The sequence below is a fragment of the Netta rufina genome (genome assembly GCF_964035555.1).
Source record: "Netta rufina genome assembly, chromosome: 11".
Classification (NCBI taxonomy): domain Eukaryota; kingdom Metazoa; phylum Chordata; class Aves; order Anseriformes; family Anatidae; genus Netta; species Netta rufina.
The window spans coordinates 3,838,334-3,855,315 of record NC_140134.1 but is presented as its reverse complement, the minus strand read 5'-3'; the positions used below and the strand labels follow the sequence as shown (position 1 = coordinate 3,855,315).

The 16,982-nt window shown below is 34.6% G+C and overlaps 1 protein-coding gene across 1 annotated transcript in view; it reads right to left on the bottom strand.

Annotated features, from left to right (window-relative positions):
* UNC13C (unc-13 homolog C) overlaps nt 1-16,982 on the bottom strand; it is a 163,993-nt gene that overhangs the window by 98,526 nt on the left and 48,485 nt on the right. Inside the window, exons 6-7 of the mRNA XM_084293339.1 lie at nt 11,553-11,772; nt 5,437-5,664 (exon numbers count right to left, since the gene is read on the bottom strand). Of these exons, the coding sequence (XP_084149465.1) occupies nt 5,437-5,664; nt 11,553-11,772 (448 nt within the window). The remainder of the gene's footprint in view (nt 1-5,436; nt 5,665-11,552; nt 11,773-16,982) is intronic.

The following is a 16,982-nucleotide window of genomic DNA, read 5'->3' as shown; positions in this document are numbered from 1 at the left end:
CAAACCCAAAGAACTGCCATTAAAACACTTGCTGTGGCCCTAAAATCAGCATAGCTAGGTTTTATTATTTTGCACATATTATTTAATACATCTCAGTGGTAGCATTTAATAAATATTCTCTGTTGTCAATCATTGTGGATGATGAAGCTCCTTCAGCATGCTCTGAAAAACGAATACATAAAAATGGCACCTTCTTACTCAGTGTATCAGCTACACATGTGGTTCCAGTCACATTTGCTGACTTCAGTGAAAAAAATCTGAAGTTTATTACTTTTTACACACCTCATTCTTGAACAGATTAACTCTTAGGAACAAACTAGATCATCTCATCTTCCCCATTCACTGCGAATCTACTCTTCCTTGAAAATTTCTTACAGAATTGCTAGCTATTATACTGGCCTGAACACAAGGCATCCTAGAGGTAGAACTAAAAGCATGAATATGATTTAAATATTTTCCTTCACACACCTCTCCATGTCCTCAAAGTTTGGTGACTGTCACACAATTCAACAACTATGCTTTTGAGCTTCATGCACGGTCCCATCACCTTCAGAGTGGCCTCCATTTTTCACAGTCCATCTGATGAACAATCTCATATTTTCCCAAGGTTTCTCCTGGCACATATCTGTTATTCCTCAGCTCCATTGACAGTTTATGTACTGACTCAAAGACAATTGGACTTTAGTGTGGACAACAGAGCCATGCATAGCTAACAAAACACACAAAAACTCTCACAGAATATTTCATTCACAGTCCGCTTGCCAAATGCTTTTCTCCTTCCCCTCCTGAATGTCAGTTCTCCATTTCAGCAATAGAAATGGGAAGTCCATCTCCCAACAAGTCTTCCTCATATACCAAAAACTGCCATGAAATATAATAGTACTATTGTATAATTTTTTTGAGCACACAACCCCAATCTATATATTTGTTGATTTACTTTTAAAAAGTATAGGCATGTAGCACTGTACAAATAATATTATTTTAATTATAATTTTAATTACATTAAAAAACATGCACAGAAGTAGAAATTAAAAAAAAAAAGATGAAACAATGTTCTAAATAGTTTTTGTTATTAATGGTGCAAAATACTTTTGTTATCTCAGAAATTATCATTAATATTTTTAGTGAGAATAAAGTGATTGAATATGTTTCATTATTAAAGAAAATCTTGATTTAACAGTTTGTGATATAGTGATTTAAGATCTGGTTTTAAGTCAAGTTTATTTTGGTACTTGATTTAATGGCTGCCATAGCTGAAAAACATATCTCATGAAGAAGAAACATAAATCCAAATGGAAGAAGTGCATCATTGACTACACTTACTAAACCATGACATATTTTTTCTGTCCTATCCACCAGTTATGCAAAGGGTTTTGTTGAAATTCAGCCATTCATTTTTCCAGATGTCAATCAGTTCTTGCAAACTAATTAAACTAAATTTTTGCATTTTTGTATTTTTACCAAATAGGTTCAAAGCACATTGGAAACCCTCATTTGGAAATTTTTTTAACAAAGTAGAAAATTCTGCATCCATGTTTTTTAAGAGTACGGATGAGAGTTTTGGTAGGTGACACTTTTAGCAGCAAAGTCTATATGGAAACATTTTCAAATATCTGTTTTCAAAATGTTCTTTCAATAGCACTTTCAAAAAATGTTTCCATTCTAATGAAATATTAAATTGTCACCTTTGTCCAGAGAAGATAGTTTAAATGTGTTTATTTTTTGGGAAGAAAAACAAAACCAAAAAATTCATAATGTCAACAAATTCATAAAGTCAACAAATTTGGAATACTTGTCTTTTTGTAAGAGAAAAATTTCTTACTCATCTTTAAGTTTAAGAACTTGTTTATGTGCTCTGTCATGAAATAACTGGGATTTTTGTGGTCATTGCCATATCATTAATAAGTATTATAAGGAGTCTATTTAAAGGTCTTGCTTTTATAAAATTAACCACACCAATGACAGCCTGTAGCACTTGGTGCATTTCTGGCTCCATAATATTTGCTGCAATAACAGAAGAAGGAGCAATAACAATATATAGTTTGTGCTATTTCTGTAACCTTTCCTCAGAATCCTTTTTTTTTTTTAAATCTAGTTAATATAACCATTCCACCACTGGTTACACTTGCCAATTTTTCCACAAGACTTTGCTTTTTATTAAGGAAGTTTTTTACTGTTGAGAATATACTCATTCCGGTACATCTTTCCTTTAGAGTCTCACAGAGGAAAAAAAAAAAAAAAAAAAAAAAAAAAAAAAAAAAAGTAATTCATTATTTTATTATTGAAATGGATTCTAGCAAGTGTTACACACTGAGACATGTTAGAAGTATCTGTTTTCAGCCAACTCTAAAGCAAACTGCTTACACTGTTTAATTTTTTCTATTTGTTTCTTCAAACCTTCAGCAATGTTTTCTGTGCATCTTCCAACTGTATTTGTTGACAAAGGAATGCATTTTAGTTTGTCTCCATGGTTTTCCATATGTTATTTTAACCATCTTTACTGTGTCAGGAAGAACAAGCATTTCTGTATGTGGATTTTTTATTTTTGCAATTGAGTTAGAAACCTTCAAAGAGGCTTCTAAAAATTCATCATAAAGTTTAATGAAATTTTTAGAGTGCTGGATTCAGTATCACATGACTGTAGACACTGCTGATTAGAACTGATTAGATCATTAGATAAGAAGGCATTTTGTTTTGTTTGTTTGTGCTCATATTATTAGCATTACCTTCAAAATGCAGTTTCTTTGCAGGAAACTTTTTGAGCCACTTTCCATTTTGTGATGATTAGTTTGGTTAAAACTAGATAATATAACCCATAAACCCGTTTATCTGAACACATAAACTACACTATGTCAGAATATGATGAAAGTGAATGAATGAGTGAGGGTGACACTGAGCAGCCCTCTGTGCTGTGGAATCCCCACTCTTTACCCAGTACTCTTTGTGTTTGTACCCTGCCTTACACAGGTGCCTCTCCCACATGGACTGAATCAGCCCAGTGCCAGTGTCAAGCTGTATATTAAATATTAGTAAAATTAAATTTCTTTCTTATCTCTGTCATGGTTTAACCCGGCTGGCAGCTAAATACCACGCAGCCGTTCGCTCACCCTCCCCCCTCCCTCTCTGGGATGGGGGAGAGAAATGGAAAGTGAAGCCCGTGAGTTGAGATAAAGACAGTTTAATAAGACAGGAAAATAATATTAACAAAATAATAATAACAACAATAATAATAATAATACAATGGTGATAATAGGAAATAATAATATGTACAAACAAGTGATGCACAATGCAATTGCTCACCACCCGCTGACCGATGCCCAGCCTAACCCCGAGCAGTCCGGCCCCCTCCCCCCGGCTAGCCACCCCTATATATTGTTTAGCATGATGTCAGATGGTACGGAATACCCCTTTGGCTAGTTTGGGTCACCTGTCCTGGGTCTGTCCCCTCCCAGCTCTTACTGCACCCCCAGCCTGCCTGTTGGCAGGACAGAGCAAAAGGCTGAGATGTCCTTGGCTTGGTATAAGCACTGCTCTGCAACAATTAAAACATCGGGGTGTTATCAGCACTCTTCTCATCCTAAGCCAAAACACAGCATTCCACCAGCTACTAGGAAGAAAATTAATTCTGTTCTAACTGAAACCAGGACAGATTAAAAAAAAATTAGATTAAAAAAATACTAGATTAGATTAAAAAAATACTAGTTCTACTATTTTCTTCAAGCACCCCAATGCACACAAACCCAACTTTGGAGACCCCATGTCTAACCTGTTTCTCCAGTTATTAGCATACTTCCCTTGATAATGTTTGGGGTTTTCTTGCAGCGCATACTGGCACTTCTGGTCCTATTTATTAATGCTTGTGCTGTATACCAAGGAATATGGTGAATATTGTAGTACAACTGTTGGAAAGTATTAAGGGGTATTTTAGAGTAAATGTACAAAAGTTCACTTAAAATGTAATATGAACTACATTTTTGGGACTTGCAATTGTGACAAAGCCATTAGCTTTTTTTCAAAATACTGTATTTTGATCACAGCTTCACCTGTCCAACTCACTTCTGTTCCTGTACCAGCTGTGTGAAAGTGATATGAACAAAGCAAGGTTCAAAACTGAAGACACAAAATCCGTTTTATAATAACAGAAGATATTTGTGTGGCCTGTGGAACACTTATTTCCGATGTCAAGCTTCAAGTCACAAAGACCCCCATCAATTTTTTATTCTTTCAGGTATGGCAGCAAAGGAGAAAGAAAAGAGATGTTTTCTTATTTTCCCTTTTGACTCGGTGGGCCTGATATGAAAGTAGCTGAGCTTTATGAAAGTATAAAACTATGCTTGTGGGATGCTTTCTCAGAGCAGAACCAAATATTCAGGCACAAATGCTGCTTGCAATAGCTGCACTGCAGAAGATGACCTAACAGTAGAAAATACACAGGGGAAATTATACCCTACTTGCTGCTCCTGATGAGAAGCATAGTAAAAATTTCACCTATAAAGTACCCATAAAACTTGACTGCAGCAAATGCCTTGCAGCCTGGCTTAAGAAGTTTGGGGTAAAGGATAAATACAGGGTAAAACATTTTTATTTATTTTTTATTTTTCCCCCTCCTTAAAAGATGGATACATCATTGTGCCAGTGAAGGAAAGAATTAGCGAAGTCTTCTGTAACCCAAAACATTTACCTAGAAGTATACATCTCTGAAACACCAGCAGGGAAAGATTACTACTATTACCTCTCCAGATTATTATCATTTTGTTTATTTGACACCTGTAAAGTCATATCCAGATGAAATACTCTTTCTGCACTTTAAAGCTTTCCAGTAAACAGGACTGACAAACTGGAAAAGGTATTTTTTGTAACAATGTGAATATGTTTGGTCTTACAGAACATATATGGAATATATTTTGTAAAATCCGTTGGGAAAGTTACCTTACATTACAGGTGTGAAACATCAGGCACCAAGAACTGATTTAAACAGATATTTTAGGAAAGTTTCTATAAAGTAGCGAGAAGTTGCTTGACCTTAATTCAGGCAATAAAAATGGATAAATCACAAAACAATGGGGAGTGAAATTGTTGAGCTGTAGTATTTCAATTGTCATGAACTTTAACTCTTATAAGTTGTTATCAGGGGCAAAAAAAAAAAAAAAGAATAAAAATTCTCAAGCACAGGAGATACTAGTAGAAGGTAGAAGAAACAGAACAAGAGCTTTTACTTATCTTCCTTCCTAGAGAAGTGGAACATAAAGTACTTTTGCCAACAACTCTTGCTTAAAACACTTCCAGTTAGGAGGTTACAAATTCAGCCAATTATAGATGCACCCAATTCACAGTTTAACATACAGTTCCAGCCCTAAGTACAATGAATCTTACTCCTGAACCAGGGGACTAGGAAGGAAAGAACTCTTAGATCACACAAATTAGAAGAAAATTTACCTGTAATGGTGATTTTTGCTGACCATTTGGATGTCCCATCTAAAACACTTTGTTTTGCTGCTTTTGTATATTGTACAAAATCTTCTTTGGAAATATCAAACATTTCCTGGATCACTTCAAACACCTCTGGCCTATTTTTTTCTCTGATCTTCATTCTTTCCTTCATAGCACTAATAATGTTCTGTGTTTTATCTTCTGCACCATGTTTGGAACTTTTTTCAGCAGCTCCTGAAATCACAGAAAAGGTCAACACATTTATTAAAATATTGCTTTCTTAGTTATTTTTTTTTTCTCCAGACAATTAGTTCTCCAGACAATTTTTCACACTGCACTACTCAAAGCAGATGTATGTTTCATGTGGATAATACCAAGACTCTTATAGTTATTCTTTGAGATATGATATAAGTTAATATTCAACTTCAACCAGTTACATGTTATATGCAGAAATATTTGTTGAATCAGTACTATCCAGTACTGATCAGTACTGTGAAAACATCAGAACATCTAAATTTTCTTATACGGCTAGGTATGCTGATTCTTTCAGAAAGGTGTACAGAAGTGTTCAGTATCTGACTCTGTTCTGACCTTTGCCTCTCTTACTAGTTAGTTAAATTTAAATAATGCACTTACTAATAATTTTCAAATTTCATATTCTTTTTTCTCTAATTCAGTGCAATATCTTTATTTCTTTCTCTCTCTCCTTTTACAGTAGGATGATACAGGAAACATACTTGTTCCATTAGGACAAATATATTATTAACAAAACCAATGTTTAAACCAGCTAATATTTCCACCTCATTTTTCAGAGACTTTTTAATTTGACAGCAAAGAGATTAACCTGGATTCCTGCTATGCTCTCCCACAGTGGAAATCTAATGAACAATAGCAGGCATAGCAGCTTCAGATAGTTTCTTGACCACTTCCAGATACATCTCAGTATTTACTGACTCTGCCCCCACTCCAGGAAAGATTTTTCATTCCTTACTTGAACAGTGTTCATAAAAAATATATAAATTGCAATTATCACATAAATTCACTTAATGGAAGCATTCAAAATATATTTAAATATTATGATTAATTTGGGACTACCCTAACTGCCAAACAGTTCTGTAACACTGACCTGACTTTCTCACTCCAGATCAGAGTCTATCACACTTTGTTGCTTATTCTTCAAACCTAACGAATGAGCAAAAGTGATTCACAAAAGCTCTGTCCTAACACTGGGATGTTCTGTGTCCTGTCTCTCATAGAGTAGATATGACATTCAGGTTGCAACTGAATAGATTAAAGAAAATGAAGTACTAGCACTGGGACCAGCCAGGGAAAGAATACTCTGTTTCATAAACAATTGTGTTTCTGGAAAGAAATTGATGGGGTTAGAGAATCTTATGAAATCTAGTTTTGCATACTAAGAATTATGTGAATCTGCATTACCCTGCATTACCCTTAATAGCTGCAAGCCATGGGTAGGATTCGAGGGAGAGATCTGTAGTCTCCTTCCTTCCTATTATGAAGTAGAAAGATACAGGCCTATTAGTAGATGCAAACTTCAGGGCAGAAGAAAGCAGAGAACCTCCTAAATAAAATAAATATATTTACAACAAAGAAATGCATTTCTTTGCTGAAAAGGCCAGTCTCAATAGAAACTGAATGATGGAACACAGGTATTTCAGGATCAGTTTTGAGACAGAGCAACATTTGTTTTTGCTGATATGCCAGTAATCATCCATATATCACCTGAAGTGCAACCTGACAGTACACTTTGTTCTCACAGTACTACCAAATGTCAAAAAAACATAAGAAGAAAGCTGAACAGTAGGAATTAAGTTGTGTTATTAAAACTCAATCAACCCAATGCCTGTGCTTGTGTTATTAAATTTCATGGCTTTTTGTAAAATGCTTCTTGAGTAACCACTCAGGTGAATAATATGTATGGAATAGAGAGGTTCTACTCTTCAGTAAAATTTTCATTATTAGTAATTTCAGTAAGTATATGAGGATGATAGAAGAGATTAAAGTATATTATCTATGTGATAATGACTGCTAGACTGTATTAACCTATGATGGTATGTCAGGTCTATGCTATAAAATAATTCTGGAAAACAAATAAAATACTCAAGCAGTGGTGCTGATTTGTCTGGGACTTCAAAACCACTGCAGCTTTTACTGTAAATAAATAAAAGTATAAGGACACCATGCTGCTACAGGTTTTATTCATAATTCTTCCCAGGAGAGTTGTAGAGAGTCTTCTGTCTCCAAAAGTCATAACCAATCTCAGAGGCATTTTACAGTTCTCTTTATAAAGTGCCCCCTGTCTGTGAGGTTAAAGTGTTTCTGATCAATGTCTCTGCAATACACATTGCATTGGAATAACTTACAGAAACATGACCATACTTTTTATCTTGTGTGTGTATGAGGAAAGAAATATCAGACTTTTGTTGTCAGAATGGTATTACAGATATTGGAAGCATAAATTGAAATCCCTGCAGTGTTAAGCACTCTATTCCAATTCTTGATGAGACTAAACTCATCATCATCGCTAGCAGCAATAAGTATATTACCTTTCCATAAGTTGGGAAAATATTATCTAGTTAGTCTTTTTAACACAGCTCATGAAAGGTACAAAGGATTATTCCTCCTTTTAAATGGATGGTTAAAAAAAAAAAATAAAAAATTGTTAAACAACTTGCTCTGCAATTAGAATTCAGATATTTTAGTGCTGTTCTCACTGTAGAGGAAACTCAGTTCCTTCTCTACAATACCATTAAATGTCATCATATTTTTTGACGGCAGCTTTGTGCCATTCCCACATGTCCTGTCATTGATTACAAGGGAGAAGAGACTGACGTCTCTGTCTCCACTTCCCTTCTCAGGAAGCTGTAGGGAGCAATGAGGTCACCCTCTTAGTCTCCTTTTCTCAAGACTAGACAACCCAAGTGTTCTCAGCCTCTCCTCATAAGACATGAGGAGATCAAGGACTCTAAAATTAGGAATTAATACAAAAAGAATTAAATGTAAACATGAAATCAAATACCATCTGGAGAGTTCTCCAGTAATTTTATTTCATGAGTTGATGATCACTGAGCTGCCTGGAAACTGAGACAGGTGGTTCCTGCAAGATGAATGAAAACAACATTTTCCATTTTCTTTTAAAGATATAATATCATAACCTAGGAACAAACCATGGACACATTCTGAATGAAAATTGTGGATTTCTGCAGAAATTCTTACTGATTTTTGAGACAGTATAAAATTGGAATATGCATCAAAATGCAAAATTAAAAAAAAAAAATTATGAAAAATCAGCTTAGCCTTCTATTTCTACTATTTATTTATTTTTTATTACAACTGGTTTTGCATCTTCTACTGCTGACAGTATCAGCAGCTTTCTTCATGCAGTATTGATCAGACTAATTAAGACAATATCGTAACTTACCTTGTGGTATGAATTAACAAGCTCCTTTTACCCTAGGGACTAATACAAACTTAGCAAGATTGGAATCAATTGATTTAATATTATACCTAATACTATAAGGAGGCATCTTGCTGAAGGTGAGAAGTCTAACAAATATACTACTGATTTCTTTTTTAAAAACCTAATTTAAAACAAGCTTAGATATTGACCCTAAATAACTTTAGATGGTAATTTGTTTCTACAATCTACATTAGTAGTCATTACATATAGAAGAATAAAAAAATTACAGAAGCTGAGAGGCCAATATGTCCTAGTGATTATAAGTCAGCCAAAATGATGACTGTGCTAAAAATAACCACAATGAAATGCATTCCTTCACTTTATGGTGTGTTAACATCAGCTGTCTTACAAATAGCCATTTATCGAACTGCACTGGACAATTCTTTTTTTTTCTTTTTTTTGTTCTTGCTTGAACGCTGAAGTCCACATACCTTGTTTCATTTATGTTTAAAATGTTTAAGGTAGCATAATACTCAAACTCATTGCATAATAAATCTGATGAAAAAACATGTCAGGATGCTCAAAAACTTTTGTGTACAAATGTGAATATCAGGAGCCTTTGGATCTGTCAAATACTTTTTTTCCATAGTTTATCTTCTAGAGGTTTACTCTTTCAAAACTAAGCTGTTTAATGTTTCCAACATGATTATAGAACAAATGACTTGCAATCCTATTTATTTTTGCCAGCTCTCTCTCAACCTAATCATTTATATATTTGTAAAAATTCTATGAAGGCAATACAGCTCTCTGAAGTAATTTTATGTATTTTGGAGCTGGCAATAATTCATGAGCCAGGGAAACTCTGGAGTGAGATTTGTTTCAGATAAGTGAAACTGAGGAAAAGATGAAAATTTTACTCTGTGTATTTCAGCTTTAGCCAAACTTCAGCTGTTATAGGGAAAGATGCATCTTGTACGTGTTTATGTTACCTACAAAAACAGCTCATCTCTTACCAATTTGGCTGCAGTTTCTTTGGAAGTGGGAGAAGTGGGATTGACTTGTAATTATCATTTGAAGGTGTTGTACTACATCCAAGGAAAGGTTTGCTAGTTTTGAGTGGTAATAACAGCTCAGCCCCTCTTTGGAAGTGTGGCAATATGAACATTTAAAAACAGTTCCTGTACCCTTGCTTAGGAGGAAGTAAACTGCAATCAAATTAGAGGTAATGCAAACACAGAAAAACAAAATTATTATACTCAGAACTAGCTGAGTTTTAACTAGTTTTCCAGTCCAAAGAAAAAGATAAAGAGGTTGTTTCATCCTAATTCTAGTCCCAAAGTATTTCCTGCTTGATATTTTTTCCCAGTATATATAGATGATTTGGCATTTGCAAAAGATCTGATTTACTCCTCTTATTTTTGTGTTCTTCCCTCTGCCCTGTGGATACCACTATAGTGATTTAACCAATTCTGAAAAGAGGATTACATTTTTAATCGCACTATAATATTCATAAGGTAATCATAAGGTAAATCTGAAAGACCATCTAACAAGTATGTAATATTTATTTTACCTTGCCATCTATATTCTTTAAGATTCCTTTGTTACAATGACTTGAAATAGCAGATATTCTCTCAGCATAATCCTTATTGCTGGTGTACTCAAATGTATTTACAACCACAGAATCACAGAATTTCTAGGTTGGAAGAGACCTCAAGATCATCGAGTCCAACCTCTGACCTAACGCTAACAGTCCCCACTAAACCATATCCCTAAGCTCTACATCTAAACGTCCTTTAAAGACTTCCAGGGACGGTGACTCCACCACTTCCCTGGGCAGCCTGTTCCAATGTCTAACAACCCTTTCGGTAAAGAAGTTCTTCCTAACATCCAACCTAAAACTCCCCTTGCACAACTTAAGCCCATTCCCCCTCGTCCTGTCACCAGGCACGTGGGAGAACAGATCAACCCCCACCTCACTACAGCCTCCTTTAAGGTATCTGTAGAGAGCGATAAGGTTGCCCCTGAGCCTCCTCTTCTCCAGGCTGAACAAGCCCAGCTCCCTCAGCTGCTCCTCGTAGGACTTGTTCTCCAGGCCCCTCACCAGCTTCGTCGCCCTTCTCTGGACTCACTCAAGCACCTCGATGTCCTTCTTATAGTGAGGGGCCCAAAACTGAACACAGTACTCAAGGTGCGGCCTCACCAGAGCCGAGTACAGGGGGACAATCACCTCCCTAGCCCTGCTGGTCACACTGTTTCTTATGCCACTAACATATGAACCGTATGGGTTTACAGAGGTAATTTTAAGAAGGTATTTTGATTGCTGAAAGAATATTACTATGACTACAATGAGTATCCTTAGTATTTTCTTTATCTTTGCTTTGAGATTTCTGTTATTCTGAGTTAAAACAAAGAATGTTAACTTCATGAAAGATATTGCTCTAGATGCTGCCATATGCAATGGAAAGTAAATAATATACTGACGCTACAAAACATTATTTTGCAACTGACTGGCATCATTCACCATGTTCCAAGAACAAAATTAACTTTCTAGTTTCTGGTTAGATCCTGAACCAAAGAAAATCATCATGCCTTCACTAATTTCTGATAATTTGGCCCTTCATTTCAGAAAATGTGTGAGCATACAGACAAAATCAAAAGGTGTTATGTACTGCTAAGTGTTAGATTTACAGAAAATACTCACTCTGCAAACAGTCAGCATTTAGAAGGTCTTGGCACTTCTCATGACATTTAACACCACATTCAGTACATCTCATGCCTTGCCTTGCTATGCCCCAAAGTAGACCTTCACATTCATAACAGTATGTAGGGGTTGTAGCTGTCCAAACTTCAAAGTTGTGAGGTGTAGTTGATGATATTGGATAGATCAAAGCCTGCAATGTCTTCTTGAAAACATGTATTTTCTGTTGAGTGAGAAAAAACATATCAGGACTTCACTTGAAGTACTGCTTCATACAAGTGAGCTTGGAATTAAAGAATGTAATTACACTTCCAATATTAATAATAGTAATATCAGAATATGCATAGAAGTATTAGTTCATCTGTGAAATACTGATTTACTCATTTCTTCTTGCCCTTTGAAAACAAAGGAAGTCTGAATGACCTTTATGACTGATTACAGAAATGGGAGAATTAAGTTGGAAACAGTTCAGTCAATTATTTTATTAACAGAGCCCTACATATGTTATTTTATGTCTTGAGGCAGAAATTAAAAAAATTATTAGCATTGCATTCCCTGATGCTTTTTAGTTATCTAACATTATTTCTCAATATTTAAACACCTCCTGTGGGGACTTAGGCACACTGCACAGAATATACCTTGATTATATACACTGCTATTCCTTAATACTGAATACTGAATAATCTCATCATTGAATTAAACCAGGTTAAATTTTATAGTTCTGTATTCCCATTGTAGCATGTTCTTGGTTTCCTTTTTAGGAACCAAGATGATTTTTACCTAATAAGCAAGAATGATCCATTCTCTTAGAAACAGCCACCAATTTCTTTGAATTTTTTTGACTTATAGCAGCCATGACCAGTTCTAGAAAGAGCGCAATTACCAGCTGTTCACTGATTAGTATTACAAACAACCTGAATCTCAGCTTCTTAGTGCTTAATGAGCTGAAAACTGACAAAGCAGTCACTGGAGTGTTATATAAAACATAGGGTTATATAGCCTCACTGATCTGTTTTGTTTACTCAAACTTTGTTTTTAGGCACCCAGATCTCTCAAGTCCTTCAAGTCCAGTTGATTTACTGAAAATAAGAAACACTCTGCAGTCTGTAAGCAGCAATTGGACTGTATGCCAAACTATGACCTTGCTTCATTTTTTCATTAAATGCACAGGTAGCTGCCATGAATGTATTAGAAGTTCTAGACCTGTTCCCTTGTAAATCGATAGATTGCTTCTGATAGGAAGAAATCACATGAAAAAAGGTAACACTGTCAGAAGTAGGATATTTCTGAAAATCTGTTCTGCCATCACTTGATCTTGTGTGGATATAACACAAAGTAATGTTGGTTGTGTAGCTGTAGCAAACTGGGGAAAAACATTTTGGAATTTGTGTGGTTTGTTCATATGAACTTTATATTTACTGCTACAGTTCTGATTACATATAAAAAAACCAACCATGGCTGGGTTAGAATACCAGTTAAGAGTATGAATATACTCAAAGGATTAATCTTCCTTAAACAACAAGAAATAGCTTAAGAGTGGAGTCAGAGAAACAGAAAAGGAATTTAAACTGGAACCAAGAAAATAAAACCATTATTGTTTGATCTATGTGTTTCTTCCACAAGGGATGTAGCTGCAGTTTTCAACTGATTATACTCATTTATAGTGCTTGTTAAGACTTAACTAATAGGACTAATTATTAGGACTTAATAATTTTAATATTTCTTCACCTGTGGTAAGCACATGTCAAATATGAGATATTATCCTCTCTAATAGTATGTTGACATGTTCTTGTGTTTATGTGCCTGCATCTCCCCTCAAATATATGGGATACTCTACTAATAATTTGTCTAACAAAAATAAAAGATTTATTTTGTACATATTTGCATAACATGGCATACTCAGAACCATCAAATAATTAACATTTGCAACCACATAAAAACCATTACATTGTAGTTACAAATCAACTGGTTCGTAGTTTCAAGCACTAGAAGTAAGGAAAACAAATGGTGCTAAGTAGCTTAGGCTTTAATAGCTGTGATTTAAGGTTGCTAGTTACATTCTAATAACAGCTTCTCTGTGAAATCAGACATTTCATGGACATTTGATCCTAGCACCTCTGTGTACACTGTAAAGATAGGAAAAGAAACTACTACAGCAGGAATGACTAAAAAATATGTGTTGCTCTCAAGTGGTATTTTCTTGGTCTTTTCTAAAAACTCAGCTACCTAGTAACTCTCCTTAAAGAAAGGGAGGTCTATTTTGGTTTAATTTGGAAGTTTAAGAAGGAGTGGGCTAGTCACAACCACCTAACACAGAAAAGTTTGTCTTTGTACATATTTTGGCCCCCTGCTCCTCATATTACAGCTTACTAGCTATGGAGATCAAAAAGAAAACTTCCAAAATAACTGAAAGTGAATTTATGCTGCTTGTTGAGGAACTGTGTTTCTTAGAAAACAGAAACCACCAGGTCTTTGAATATTTCTTTGCAAATGACTCTTACACTCCTGAACTCTGGTAGCATCAGTATAAATCTCACCTTTTCACCCTAATTCAGCCTCACAGATTTTTCATAAGCTATAAATCATTTAGGTATTCTGCCAGTAACTTTTATCTGCTTCTGAAAGAGCAGTAAGTAATGAAATGGCACAGCTCAATAGGCCTTGTAATATACATCCTAGAATAAATGAAGTTTTCAGAAAGACACAATCTAAATATCAGTTTTGCTGCTGAATATGATCTTTCCCTTTCTAGGCTGCTGTCTTGTTAATAAAACAAAACACATTTTTAAAGGAGAATTGTATTTATTTTACTGTTAATAAGCTTTCTTTGCTAGTACTCTGCTTCACTTAAAAGTATCTATTATATGCATGGCAATATTTAATATTGTTAACACATAGGAGGGTTATTTATTTATCTGCCTATCCTTCCAAATGAAGCTTATATCTCTCATATATTACTTCAGATACTTTTTCAATGTCAGCTATATATTATTTTCACAAAGTTGCAGCTCTACATCTTTGCTCAGCAAAGAAATTAAATGGATGCTGAGGAGAAAGCATATGCTTAAGCTTCACTGAAGTTAATACTTTGACAGTGCTTAAAACATCCTTGGATCAGAGTAGAGAACATACATGTACAGAAAAACGTGGCCATGAACATGATATGCCAGAAGGACAGTAGTGTTGAGTGGCAAAGCTCACAGTATTTTAACCTCATAATTTATTTTTTTGAGTAAGTGCCATTGAAATTTTTAATAAAAAGCATTAGTTCAAGTATTTTCCATACTGAAGGCATACTAGTTTCTATAACTAATTTAACCAGTCAAATAACCTGCTACTACCAGATTCACTAATATTCACTCCAGAAAAAGTCGAGGGAAAGTAAAAAGTAAAAAGCAAGAAGCAGAAAACTCTTAATTAGAGGAATAACTTGCTCAAAGTTACTCTTTCTTAACTTTCATCAGTGACTATTATTTCATCTGGTTTTGTGAAGAGTTCTGGTATCTGATATCTGGTATTTGGTATCTGATATCTGGTATCTGGTATCAGATCTGGTATCTGAAGAGTTGTTTTATCCCTGAAAGTCTCTCTTCTTTTTGTTTTCATATCTTGCCCTACTTTTTCTTTTGGTGATGCCTCAGGGTATTAAGTTCTACTGGCCACTTGCTGACTAAGTAGAAAAGTATTGCTTTTCATTGTTTTAAATGTTGCAAGTCAGTTTTACCACCTGTACTGTTGTCGTTGTATCTATCCTAGAAAGAGCACTCACTTGCTTTTTTTTTACTTTAGTACATTTAACAAGGGCTGGCATAAGACAGGTTTCTCTTATTCATCTGTTCTTTGAAGTAAAAATTATATTTTCCTCATCAAACTAACTTTTATATTTCTAAATTATTTTTGTTGTCTGACTTTCCACTGAATACTTTTGTTTAAAGATTTCTAAGAATAATCTATTTCTAGTACTCAGTTCTTCATGTGGTCTGGATTAAATTGAGATTAGAGTACAATGGCATAAAAATAATTTTGGCACATTTTTACCTTTTAGTTTCTCCTGGATCATAGTTCATTAGCTTTTCATCAAAAACAATCAGTGGATAAATGTTTACATCAAGTGTCCCACTGATATTTCTTCCTCTTTTCCTGAATAGTACTTCTTAACTCAGTGGTGCAGTCCATATTATTCTTTCTTATCCTGCATTTTCTAGCAATTAGTACCAACTCCATAAATTATTTGCACCCTTAGTCATCCAAAGTCCCAAACTGGTAGTCCTTACATGAAGGCAGACATATAATTGTTGAACCTGAATTTGTTGTCACAAAAGATAGTAATATTTATGAGTGGAATTTTGTTTGCTTAGTAGACATTTTTCAGTAAAGCGCAATAGTTTAGGGTCTATTCACTAAAACCAGATATTTTTGTATGAGCTATAACATAGCTGAAAAATGTTATTTAGTATCAATTGCATGACATAAGTCTGTTCTCTAGAATTTTCCCTCAGTGTTACAATGTTTCTTAAGATTCCATTGTTCTTTGTCAACCTTTCTTGCTATTTTAAGATTGCAGAAAAAAATAAATGCTGAAAGATCATTTCAAACAACAGCTGTTTCCTATCTCATCAATCCATCCATGAGCATTACCAAATTGTTCCTTTATGATCACCATATAAGCACAAAAAGTTCACAACAAATCAGAGAGGAGTGATAGATGTGTGTACACCTGTGCTGTGGGTTTTATATCCCAGAATGACTGTCAACATTCTGCTTTTCCTTTCTTCTATGGACCGTAACTACCATACAAGAAAAAGTCAACATTCTTTTTTTTTTTTTTTTTTTCCCCCAATGTTGGATATATTCTAGAATACTATGTTTGCACAAGAAATATGAGGAAAACCAAAGGGAAAATTTGAGGGACACAAAATATTTTATACATTCAAATTAATGCTTCTTTTTCAGCCATATAAATCTGCTTGCATCACAATTTAAATCTTACTGAACTAAATAGCACCTGTTTCATTTTTGTTTAAAGTAATTTTCTTTTGCAAAATGTAAGTGAAATCAATAATGGAAAACCACAACATTCAGATTTTATGAGCTATAAGAACAGGATTTTTCATAAGATTATCCTTGTCAATTCTTGTATGAATTAAAATTCTCTTCATCGAAGATCACATACGTAATTAGTAGGAGTTATATCTACAAAATCAAAACGTGTCTCAGTCATCTATGAGAACTGAAAAAGAAAAACAAATCAGCCTTCAGATTCCAGTGTGGGGTGGATTGCAGGATAAGGACAAAATGACATTCAAAAACAAGTCTGGAGAAAACAGCTGGAGTTTAAATAACAATAGAATTATTGTGTTCTCAGACTTCTTAACACTTTTATGATCCTCCTTAATCCTGTGGTGATGAAAATGTAACAGGTTGTGCAAAGAC